Consider the following 13,524-nt stretch of genomic DNA (forward strand, 5'->3'; position numbering starts at 1 on the left):
TTTACCCCAACTTGTGCAATAGAAGTTTTAAATAATTCACACTAACCAAGGTGAATAAGAATTGTGCAACGCATATAATCTTATCTAACGCCTCATTTGATTTGTAGAATGGAATGGAAAGGGGAAGGAAACGAGAAAAGGAAAGATAACAACAACAACACACACACGAGAATAGGATTATCTTTTTAACGTGGTGACAAGAAAATTTAAAACAAAAAAACATTGGTCCTAAGGGAGAGAGTTATGGGCTCATGGCTACTTCAACATGAGGTTTGTAATTTGAATTTATATCATGCAACCCCACATTAACACTATAACTACAAGTTCATGGTCCAAATACCGCCACTTGCATTAATCTCCCTCAAAAGCCCCTACCTCGCCCCACCTCTATAGCTTGAAGAGTTAATGCAGTGACGGCAATTAATTTTGGCCTAATCTGCTTTAGGGGCATTATTTTCATTTTTACTGTTTGAAAATCGTGAGACCGTGACAACTCTGCTCGCAATATCAAACGATTAAGACCAGAAGCATAAAGAAGGGAACATGATTAGATGTCAAAAGCAAACGCCTTGTCATCGTGCAAGCAAGACAACATTGATTCTTTTGCTTCATGACAAGACTATGGAGGGAAAGGAATCCCAAATCCAGCATCAGACCGATTCAAGAAACAATTTCTTCGATGGAATGACTTACAGTGACAGGTCTTTTGATGCCGTCAAAACATAATTGATACGCGCGTCGACTCCCACTTGATAGAAGAACAACAGCGTTGATCATGGCGGCTGCTTCTGGAGATGAAATGCCAACCAATAATGTCACTCACTGCAATGGTTTTGATGGAATTGGAAAGGGAAAATAGCAGCCCTGGTTCAATGAACAAAATTTATATGGCATTAATAGATTTTAAAATTGTATGATGACCTCTTAATTCTTCATTGATATTAAATTTTTAAATTCAAAACTAAAGTATCCTTAAAGTCAAAAAAAAAAAAAAGACACCCCTATTGTTATAGGGCCGGCCATCAAAACTCTTGCCGCAAATGGGGTCGTCAATAGCTAGTTACTAGAGCTCCAATGCTGGCAATATTTTTTTATTCAAAATAATTGTTAAAAAAGTTAAAAGAGGATTTGACCTCATGACCCCTTTATCACATAGTTTTTTAATTATACATGATTAAAAAAAAAAGTAGTAAATCAAGTTTCAACTATTTTCATTCTGTAATATAATAGTGTGTTGTTAATTTTTAAATGGCACTTGTTATGTTAATAATATTACTTGTTAATCTAACATGAACAATTATAAATTAAAAGTTTTAAAACTTTATGCATTGTATTTGTTAAACGTTCGAATATATTGTTGTTAATCATAAATGGATTATTGTCAAAATCTAAATGAATTTTTATTGATGAATGACAACATATACAATTAAGCACATCCTATATAAGTTTTTCTAACTTGTTAAAATTGTAATAGATTATTATTAATTTTAAATAAATTGTTATGAAAACCTAAATATATAATGCCTGTTTGGATTTAAGTTGAGTATAATAGATTGTAAAAATAATTAATTAAATAGTAAATTTTAATCATAATTGATTATGTTATAATGTAATTTATTTAATATAATTTTTTTAAAATTAATTTTAATAAAATTAAATATTTTGGATCATTTATTTATAATTAATTTTAGCTGTATAAATTAAAATTGATCAAAATAATTTAATTTTGAAAGGACATTGCCTTTCAAATTAAATTATTGATAAATTTGTATCTAATCTTATTAAAGTTGTCACATTTTATTTAAAAGGTAAAATATATTATTTAAATTACATATCAAATTAATTAAAAAAATAAATTATATTAATATTAACATTTAAATTCACATAAATAAGTAACTCAACATATTCTAGTTAAAATAAATTAAATAAAAGAGAAAGATTTAATTTTAAATATCAAACATCAATTTTATAATAACTAATAAAGATGATAATATACAAATTAATCTCTAATGACATTATGAATATGAGTTATATTTAACAAAGATGTTAAGCATTATCTTGAAATTTTATCAATATAAAAAATGTAGTAATGTAATAAATGACATAAATTTTTTTTTTTCTCTGGACCTTTGCAACAATCTTTATAATAACCTTAAATTTTAAATTAAATTAAATTAATTTTTCTCTATCAATTAATATTTTATTTAAATTAATTTTATAGTAAGTACTAAGTGGAGGATGATGGTTGATAATAACTTATACTAACAACTTTTTTAACGATTCCAAATGTGAATTTTACTAAAAAAGAAAAAAGAAAAGATGAGAGAGTTTGATTTTATTTTTATTTAATGTTGTATCTTTTTTATAATTTGTTTCTTGAGTCTTTCTTTATAATTTTTTTCAATGCTTTTTGATTAACTTTTTTGTAGAAGTTCGTTCAGAGAACTTATGAAAAACACGTGTTTAAGGCCATATTCAATTTTTGGCTTTTCTCACTGTTTGAATAACTTGGCCCAAAAAATTAATTTTAGGCTATTTAATCAATTTTGACCTTTATTCAAACACACACATATTTGTCAATAAAAAATTAATACTTGTATAATTAAGTTCATTTTTTCTGTTTTTTTTAATTTGTCAAAGTTTAAATGAATTGAAGTTGACTATAAATGAGTTGTTGTTAAAATGTATGTTTATTAATAAAAAATTAACACTAATACAATTACACCTATCCTATCCCTTTTTAACTTCAATACTGGTTCTTTCTCTAACAATTTTCTTTGCATGTTGGGAATGTTCATGCAAAGGTCATGGATTGTTCTGTTCCTGTGTTGTTTCTTGCCACTGTCGGAGTCGTCTGGGGCTGAAGCACTGTGCCTCGTACCAGTTCACTTCAACTGAAGGAAAGGGCGGTGGCATGGGTTTCAGTGTAGGGTTTATTGTTATATTTGGATTTTTTTAAAAGATAAATTGGTTGATTAGCCAAAAAAATCTTGCGTTCAGAAAATATAAATTAAATTTTTAAAATTTAATAATCTGGCTAATTGATATGGATATATACAAGGGGTTTATCATAAGAAATTTAAAAATTTATAAGAGATCTATCATTAATATATAACAGTATATCATAAAAAATATAACAATCTGATTAAAATGTAAAATGTAATAAATGTTGAGTTATTTACTTAATTTAGTTTTACAATATGAGTTATATTTGTAAAAGCTCCTTATTTTTAATTGTATGAGCATTTTGTTTTTTGCTTTTTGAACACACATATTCTTTTTGCATTTTTATATTTGGATTCTTTTTTGTTGTATGATTTTTATCTTCTAATTTTTATTGCTTGTGTTTAAGTGATACGCTAGTTTAATTCATAAGTTCAAGCAAATTACATTTAGGTATCAAAAGATGAATTTAATGATATTTAAGTTTTATTAAAAAAATAGCTGAAAGACAAATTACAGATGTCAACTACTATTATAGTAATTTTAGTTGCAAAACAGTCATGAGTTTTATAGATGCTCTTGTTTTGGAGCGGAGTAGAAATTCATATAATTACAACTATTTAAAGTGATAGTTGTAATTAATCTTTTAACAATTTTTTTAAAAAAACTTAATTACTATTAACATCAAAATTTGGCGACACACATGCTTGACCTCCAAAACGGAGGTTAGAAGAAGTTTGATCTCACAAAATAAGTGGAGCCTACTTTCACCTAAAGCGACCTTGAAATCAAGTGAAGTTCTACTTACACACATGCAATTAGACATTTTAATTAAATTTGAGTTGTTTAAATTTAAGACTTTAATAATATCCTAAAAGAAAAATATAACTGTTTGTATTTATATTTTTGGTGTGTTTTGTTTTGATTTTTGGTTGTTGTTTCAGGTCTGCACCTTTAATCTTTGTCATTACTAAGGAAGTAAAATCTGCTAATATAGATACATAACTATATTAATTCTATGATTGAATTAGCAAAATAACGATGGGTTAGATATAGTATGAGCAAAATAACGACTAGTTTTTTTTTGTTCTTCTTCCTTAGTTGTCATATCTTTTTTCTTTTGAATTTCCATCTACTAATTTTTAAGGCTCTACTTTTTTTCTTTTTTCTTTTTCTTTTTGCTTGCCTTCTACTATTTTCAACACAGCCCTTCATAATTTTAGCAAGTCACATAAAAAATAATGTAGTTCATGTACATATTAGTCAATATTAAGTCCAAAGGATCATATTTAAAAACATAAAAATTAACGTTACAAGAACACACTAAAAATATTAGGACCAATAATTACATTTTTCCTATCTTAAACTATTGCAATTTGTAATAGAGTTGTTACAATTAATTTTAGGATTAAGGTATAATTTTATCCCTAAATTATTCTTAGAGGAACAATATTGCCCCTAAATTAATTAGATTGGAGCAATGTTGCCCTCACCTTTTAAACGTCCATTAATGTAGTTAGTAGGACTCACTTTTCATGAGTTAAAGTGTAATTTTACCTCTAAACTATTCTTAAAAGAGCAATGTTGCCCCTGTCATTTAAAAATTATAAGTATCTATTAACAATAGTTAGTGAGACTCACTTTTATTATTTCTCTCTTATTAACATTGAATTAAGTTAGGATTTCAACTAGACTGTGGCATTTTAGTTGTTGAATTAGTTTTTGGGTAAGTTGTTGAATTAGTTTTGGGTAATCATTTTATAATGGTCTATGTAATGCCCTTATGGCATTACAGACTAGCACGCTTATTCACACAAGTTTAATATTGAAAACTTTAAAAGAATGAGATCCCACCCAAAATCTCTTGAAAAACTATTTCAAATAGGTTAAAAGTTGTCTTTTTACATAGCTGAAGCAAAAGATCATACATATAAGGCACAAGAAGAAAATTGGAATGAAATGGCAATTTTAGACCAATTGGGTTATATGCCGCAGCATGTGGTACAAAGTTACATGTTCTCGTTCTATATCATGCACCATGGTGCACATATCAGAATTTATTGTCAAAATAATACATCTAATACAAACTTTCAGTGTATAACGTTTTTGCATCAGATGTCTAATTGGGGTGATTCAAGTACTTACATAAAACTTGTTTTAAAATCTAACTAATAACGCTAGTTTTGTTTACATATGATATTTCATTTGAAAATTAGATACCATGATGCAAAATGATGGTTTTTAAGTCTTTTCACTCATTCAAGCACTCCATTTACAACCTAAGTGTCATTGGCCATTTCTAGGTCATTGACCATATCCAATAGGGTATTTAACATTAATTGAGCATTTATATCACAAATATCACATATACATATATGTTTGGCCACTATGTTGCCCTGATCACACACACTTGGGCAATATCACACTTTCACACATAATCATTCATTTGGCCAAACTTAGCACACTTCCATATCAACATAATATAAACATATACATTTGTAATTCTACTCTAGCCCATACTTTCAGCAATTATCACATAACACACCAAAATACATAACACTAGGCTAGGTTACACAATTACACATGCACAAGTACATCTATATCGATATATATATATATATGTACAATCTTATGGCAACTTATATGCAACTCATAATTTACAACAAACATATTCATTACACCAACCTTAAGTGGGCTACTAAGAGATCCTTTAATCTTGGATTGAATCTTTCCCTTTCGAGCTCCCAACATTAGATCTTAAAAAATATGAATAACCACAAGTGAGATAATAATCTCAATAATTAAAATAGTTCATTAAATACCTATTAGCAGGAGTAACCACTTACAAGTAAACAAAACCACTATATTGTTCACATTGTTGATTATATAGAAAAATATACATTTATAGTCCCTTTTCATGAAACCAATTTCACGCTAACATAATCATCTAACTACAAATCCTTCAAGCTCCCTGAATGAAACTATAAACTCTATTAGACCATTCATATATTGATCTGAGCACACATTTAGTGATAGAAATACTCGACCAAAGGTATTATATCCTACTTTCAAACTATAGTTTCTCCCTTTCACACACAAAATAGAGGTGTCATTGACTCCTAATTGCACTATCATAGGCACCAGGAAGTTGCTAGATAGCTTGAATATCCATGACAATAGTCTCAAATAATACACTGCACTAAATGTCTCATGGTGCTAGTCTGACCATATGAATTTCTTTACACACATAGAGGGTGAACTTCCACCCACTGTCATGATCATGTTACTATCATATGCATATAATCATTTACTTCCCCCCCCCACACACATACACACACACACTCTCTCTCTCTCTCTCACATAAACAAAATTTTCTTTTTGAAATCCTTTATAACTAAATCTACATTGTTAAATCACTTGAATGTTAAAACATGTACATTGTAGAAGATACTAAATCGGAAACCCTAAAGTTACATTTTGATAACAAACTATTTAGTTACTTCAACCTTTCTATTTTTAAGAAAGATTACCCATGGTGCAATGCCTTTTCTCGAATTCCTTTCGCTTAATCAACGTACAATTCATTACAATCTACACAAATTAACACCTTGAGTCAACTATTAAATTAGCTAAAAGTACTAATTGCCGCAATCAAAATCCATACATTTCTATCTATCCTTCTTAAGTTCTTTCCATTCTCCTAAACATTCTCGACGCTTACAATAGCCTTAGCACACCTCTAATTAAATTGTTACCCATTTCCTCTCATTAAATTTAGCTAATTTTAGCCTATAACTTAGCTTTAACTTTCAAACCAGTTACAAAACTTTAATTTCACTCTGAAGAGTCTTTTTATTATAAAAGGGTAAGAAAAAAATCTCTTAAAACCCTTTGATTCAATTTCTTTATAACTTAAATTAAGAGAAATTAATGTAGAATCAAAGTTTAAGGCGATAAGAAAATTACCCAATAAGCAACAAGTCAAAAATACTCCCTAGATAGTTGTGAAGCTTTGTCGTAGCATAGCACTCTCTCTCTTTTCCTCTCCTTCATGCCTCTTCTCTCTTTTTCTTCCTTTGTCTCCCAAGCTTGCCACGCACATAGTTATCACTTTTTTGTGTCATGCGTTGCGGTACAAGCAACATATGTCACAGTGTGTGGCAAAAGGAGGGAAATTTCACCATGCTTGCATGTTTTACTTCAGATCGTCTTTCTTCCCCCCAGTCCTATACATTCAACATCCAAAGAAGTCAAAATCTCAATTCATCATCCAAAATCCAGACTATCCAATTAATTTACTCCTCTAATTAGCAATTAGTTTCTCGAATTAAAATTTCATAATGTTACAATTTATATACATGATTTTTGTGTGTATAATGCATATGAGAGAGTATATTTATTTATGATAGTGAATTTTATAGACCGGTCCACTTGAGACAATAAGAAATGACCTTTTTACCCTCGAAATGTTGTTTATATACTTTTTACTAGATGAAAAGCTCCTTTTATAGTGTTGTCAGTGTGAATTTATACTTCAACTATTGTCATATTTGTCATTAAAGAAAATTAGTAAAAAAATTGAGCTCCTTCTCAATGTGTAGTTCATGACTTGTTGGAATGTTAGTGGAGAATATCATGACACAGATAAATGCTATTACATGAATATTAAATGTTAGAAAGGATGTGAATGAAATGACACTAGTATAAAAAATATTTTTTATTATCTCTCTTTAGTTAATGAACGTTTATAATTTTTAAATGACTAGGACAACATTGCTTGGATATAATTAATTTAGGAGGGACATTACTGCCTTGAAAATAGTTTAAAAATAAAGTTACACCTCAACTTATGAAAATTAATTCCCATTAGCTACAGTTAACGAACTTTTAAATGGTGAGGGCAACATTATTATAATTTAATTAGTTTAGAGGCAATATTGCTGCAATGAGTAATTTATGAGCAACATTACTCTTCTAAGAATAATTCAAAGACAAAATTATATATCAACCCTTAATTTTAAATTTTAAAGTTCTTGGGCCTTTAATTTTTTTTTTTTTATTATTACAAGAATTCAATATTATGATCACTCTCATTGCAATATAAAAGCAATCGAGGCCAGAAGTACGAGGGCGGAAACATGATTAGACATTACAATAAAAATCATGTCTTCCTCCACAATCAGCATCATAATAATAAAAAAAACCATTAATAATAATACTACATGACAAGACTATAGTGGGATTCAAAAGTTTTAGAAAGGCAACTGAATTTGACCATAGAATACTTATCTTCATATATTTGGACAGACCATAATAAATTTCAACCGTCAGAATTTATTATATTTTTTCATATTTAATATTTCTTATTTTAACGAGCACATAATGTGAAGTACTGTTTTTTTGGGACAAAAGATGAAGTTAAAACTTAATTTTTAAAATAAAAAATAACTAAAGTTTCTGAATGCAGCATGTTTGCCATTATTTATTAAAATAAAACATAATTTATATTATTCATATCTATTTAAAAAAAAAACATATTGTAGACCCATATTTCACATGAAATATGAGATAAGCTGCACGGCTCATGATTTATAAAATATAAATAGCGTGATTTTCTATAAATTTTATTTGTTTATATTTAATTTAAATGAATAGGCTAATATTTTTTAATACATATTTTCTTTTTTGTTAACACATTTCTCCGACTATCCTTTTCTAGATTTTGATTATTTTTATTTAAGAGGGTATAAGTAACATAATTTGATATTAAATTTTTGAGAAAAATGACAAAATTGCCTATCATTTAAATTAATATCAAAACTTCTCTACTTTATTTGTTAATTTACTTATAAAATGTTATTAATTACTCTATTTAACTTGTTTTCATTTTAAGTGTTTAAATCATCTTAAAATAACTTGTTGATTCTTATATTATATGTTGTCCATTTAGTTACGGATTATTATTCATTGCCCTACTCCACTTGTTCATTGTTAGATTTTCACTTGATTTCATTTCAGAGAAATGAACAAGTGAAGTAGGGTAATTAACAAGTGAAAAAAATAATTTTGATAGTTTAAATGAAGAACAATTTTGTTATTTTTTAAAAAAATTTAATATCAAATTAGTACCTCTAGATTGCAATGAAAATTCAAAAATTTAAAGGTTTTGAGTTGAAATAAGTGTAGTCAATGAATCTTTATTAAAATTCCCCCAATTTTAAATGTTGATTAAGAGAAATTCGACAAGTGTGAGTCCATACGGATATTATTTACAACAAAGAATATTGATAAAATGGGCTTTGACAGAGGCTAACTAAGGAATTTGGGCTCAATGACTAACAAGGGCCCATGTGTCTTTAAGGAGACATGCTATTTAGATCCAAAAACCTTGTAATCTACAAAAAAGTTATATTGAAACTTGATAGATTTCTACCCAAAAAAAAAAAAAAAAGAAGAAGCATGTTAGATTTCTAAAATTTATTATCTTCTAAGGATAAAATCATCAAATTTATTACCACAAAAAGTCATTAAGTTTCAACTAACAACTATACTATTTATATTAATAATTTTATCTTTGTTATCAATAACTTCGATTTAAGTTTTAACCACCATTTCTATTATTTTGTTGAAGGTCAAAAGCATAATTTCTAAAAAATTATATCAAATAAGTCCTTAGAGGCTTTGGAGTAGTGACGTAAACTCCTTTCATGATAATACTTTGTCATTTGCCTAATTCCATAGAATTTATTTGCCATTCTCCTTAATATCCAGCACATAAACATTTGGGCTTAATGATGTACAAGGACCCATGTGTTTGAGGAGAGATGCTTGGGTTTTATTGCAAAATAATTAGAAAAAAAGCTTATAATCTAATAAAAGTTAATTTGAAACTTGATGAATTTCTACAATTTATTATCTACTAGGAATAAAATCATCAAATTTATTTTACAAAAAAAATTAAGTTTCTATTAATAACTATGTTTTTTATATTAATAATTTTAATTTAAGTTTTGGCAACTGCCTTTTCTATTATTTAACCAAAAGTCAGAAATATAGTTCCGTAAAAAATCATGTCAAATAAATGCCTAAAAGCTTTAGAGCAATTACCTCGTTTTGTGATAATCTTTTATTCGATAAGATTTATTTATCATTTTTTTCTAATTTAAGCTACATAAAAAATTTTAACAGTACGTGACAAGAAGTGACTCTGCATGTGATGTGCCAATGACCAATGAACTGTTGATATGACAAGACTGAAGCCCCTTACCTTACAATGAATTCTAGCGAATGCAAAAGCATGTGACTTTTCTTAGTCATGTGATATGCTCTAAGCCAATAATACAATGAAGGAGATTCAGTGTTCATTCAATAAAGTCCCAGTTTGAATTTTGTAGATGAAACAAACCATATTGGAATCTGTTTCTTATTTAAACTCAATAATATTCAAATTTGAACTAGCAATTGATAATATCCGGGTACTAAATAGTTATGGAAAAAATAGTAAGAAAAAGCATTTTTCATAATGTTGACTTTCAAAAATTTAAAAGCATTGTCCCTTTCTCCTTTTCGCTTTGCTGAAAAAGATTTGAAAAGAAGAAATTAGGCCCACACAGTTCGGAAAGACCAATAAAGAGCATATTAATAAAGAAAATGATAGCTGATGAATTAATTCTTAAGGATACCATTAGTTTAAATTAATAAATTTTTAATTGTCCATTTTATCGTATGAAGACATAATTAGATTAATAAATTAATATAAATTTCTTCAACAGATGAAAAGGGGGATCATTTGAAATTGCAAGTGCCAAAAGAGCAAAATTAATTTTGTCTACAATGTTTGTGCAATATTATCGACTGTAAGAAATAAATTATGTTTTTAAATTTAAAAGTACCATGTCTTGCATTTTCTTTCTTTTTTTGGGTATCATGTATAGTCATTCAAAGATGTGGGAAAGTTGAGTTATCTACTCAACAAAGTAAACACCTACCAACTAAAAGGGCAAAAAAAATAAAAAATTAAACAAAAAAATTCTAATGATTTTCATGCAGAATTAACCGCAAAATTTATCGCACAAGAGATAGAGTAACCATAGATTCACAATAAAAGATCCTCAAACAATCAATAGAGGAATCCGAGATTTATAGGAATTGATCCACAGATACACAACACACAACACACAAAACATGAGAAAGCAAACTGTGTGCCAGTCATAAAGCTGAACACATTCAAATTTCAAACCTGCCACACCACTATCACACCCCAATTATTCACCCACACACACACACACTGAAATACACAGCAGCATCAAGAAAAGGACACCAAGAACAATCAACCCACCTCTCAATTACAACCTAAAAACTAGAATAGCTTGTCATTTTCCAACATGTAAAACAAAGCAACCTTTTACCACAAATGGTGCATTTGAGAGAGAGAGAGAGAGAGAGAGAGAGGAAGAGGAGAGGGCCCCAGCACAGACTCTTGATGATAACACCACGCACCACCTTCAAGCACTTCTCCAACATGTGAAACTTTGTTGGTACTTTAGAATTTATGCCAGCATGATATGCGCGCTAGCTTGGAAGAGAGGACAACAAAAGCATAACAACAAGAATGAATTGAGGGTGGAAAGTGGGACCCCAGTCACCTAACGCGCATGCATTCAACCAAGAGGAAAGTTCAACACTTGAGGGAAAAAAAAGTGTCCTCATTTACAGCATAGCCCACCACCACCTTCTCCCGTCCCTTCAATCCATGGCCTTTGATCTTCAATCCTCTGAAAAGTTAAGAGACAACAATTCTGGTCCATACAACCAATCCCCATTTTTCCAGTACTATTTATTGCCGCTACTTTTCACCACCCATACAAATAAAACCTCGAGAAAGAGGATTATAAAATAAAATAAAGAAAAAGAGCATGCTGATTCAAGATTAACCATTCTAGCCTCCTACAGCCGACATACTACAGCAGCAGCGAACAGTTAAATGTCTGAGAGTCCAAATCCAGGGGTACCAGTTTGGGGCATCAAAGATTTCAAGTATTCAATGGTTCCATCAATGACTGACAGGGGCTCTTTTCCCTTTGCTCCAGGAACCAGATTCCCAAGAAGTCTCAATGATTCACGGATCTTATCCTTTTTAAATTGAATATCACCCATCAATGAATTCTCTTCTCCCCTAGTTGGCTTAGCAGAATACACCTGGCTGGTGGAATACTTCGATTCTGCATCACTGAGATAGTCACATGTGTCAATTAGTCTTACTGAAATAGCACTGTTGATTGGTGATGATCTCTCGTACCCATCATCATTTAATTTCTGCCTTTTAGTTGGCTGGACCGAGCTTGCAACCTCCTCCTTCATATTCGCAAATTGATCTTGCATCACATAAGTTCTTTTAGTTGCCAGTGGAGAACAACCTGTACTTGCAACCTCATCATCATCACTGTAATAATCAACATCTTCATCTGAGTAAAGCAAGGCATTAATTTCTTCCGTGTCTTCATGCAGTTCACTTTCCTCATCAATAATATGATTTTCATTAGAGTCTTCCGGTAAACTGTATTTCATTGGATAATTTTCATCTGTACTAGCTGCCTGTCCCATCTTAATTTCACCAGATGATTGAACAAATTTATTGGGAGCAACATTTGGACTTTGAACATAGGGGAAAATTGGACTGTAGAACAGCCTCGTCCTATCACTAGATTGGTCAAAAATAAGAAACTTTTTCTGCAGAGATGCAGGATTATCATGTCGCATGGCCCCTCCAACATATCTTTCTTTCAAAAATTGTTCTGAAACTGCTTCAATATCTCCAGACTGGTGATGATTGGGAAACTGCAGGAATCCTCGCAATTCCTCTGTTGGCTCAGCCCCAAGATTCAAGAAACCAGGAAGTGGGAGTCCAGGAAAAGCTTTATGTCCAGGAAAGTTGCAGGTGCTAGTGTTTAGGTGTGCTGGAAGGCCACATGACCTAGGCTCCCGCAATGTGCTGGAGCTATTCAAATAAGGTGCTTGCCAAGCCACATTCCGTGGACAAGGCCAGGAGCTGTCAGCCTTAACCATCCAACCAAAAAAAAAAAAGACCTACAATGCAATAAAAAATCATCACTGAATACTAAGATGACACGCTTTCAGCTTTGAAGATTCACAAGATCATTAGAAACTGCATACCAGGAGACCTTATGGTGATCAGATATGGATTTTCTTTAAATTGCGCTTCTGAGGTACAAGGGATTAAAAAGGAAAAGCAAAACTCCAGCTTAAAGAGAAAGAAATGCAGAATTGAATCAATCAATCTACGTGACAGGCTTAAGCAAATGACGGAAGTACTCAGCCTGCATGTCAGAACATAACATTGATGAGCTTCAGAATATTCAATGGTTGGTCATATGTAAGCTTTTCACACAACAGACATAAAGGAAAATTTCATCAAACAACCAGCTTCTTAGCCATAAATACAACTTAAAAAAAAAAACAGAAATAGAAACACATTAACAATAACAGATTACTAACCTGACAATCGTGCAAGGGTTGAAAGCATGCTATCACTCTAATAATGATTGTTGGTTCACCTTCAAT

At 30.2% G+C, this 13,524-nt stretch overlaps 1 protein-coding gene across 1 annotated transcript; it reads right to left on the reverse strand.

Moving 5' to 3' along the window:
• Nucleotides 1-11,037: 11,037 nt before the first annotated feature.
• LOC129306301 (transcription factor bHLH143-like) lies at nt 11,038-13,255 on the reverse strand. Its single transcript, XM_054946811.1, has 2 exons — nt 13,117-13,255; nt 11,038-13,029 (listed from the first exon to the last, which is right to left on the reverse strand). Exon 2 carries the CDS (start codon nt 13,006-13,008, stop codon nt 11,923-11,925), a length of 1,086 nt encoding a protein of 361 aa, XP_054802786.1. The 5' UTR covers nt 13,009-13,029; nt 13,117-13,255; the 3' UTR covers nt 11,038-11,922.
• Nucleotides 13,256-13,524: the final 269 nt, after the last annotated feature.

Source organism: Prosopis cineraria, unplaced genomic scaffold (assembly GCF_029017545.1).
Source record: "Prosopis cineraria cultivar Desert tree isolate PC_DT_omini unplaced genomic scaffold, ASM2901754v1 PC3, whole genome shotgun sequence".
Lineage (NCBI taxonomy): Eukaryota > Viridiplantae > Streptophyta > Magnoliopsida > Fabales > Fabaceae > Prosopis > Prosopis cineraria.

Coding starts and splice junctions, on each gene's coding strand:
- LOC129306301 (XM_054946811.1), bottom strand. CDS start 13,008: ATGGTTAAGGCTGACAGCTCCTGGCCTTGTCCACGGAATGTGGCTTGG.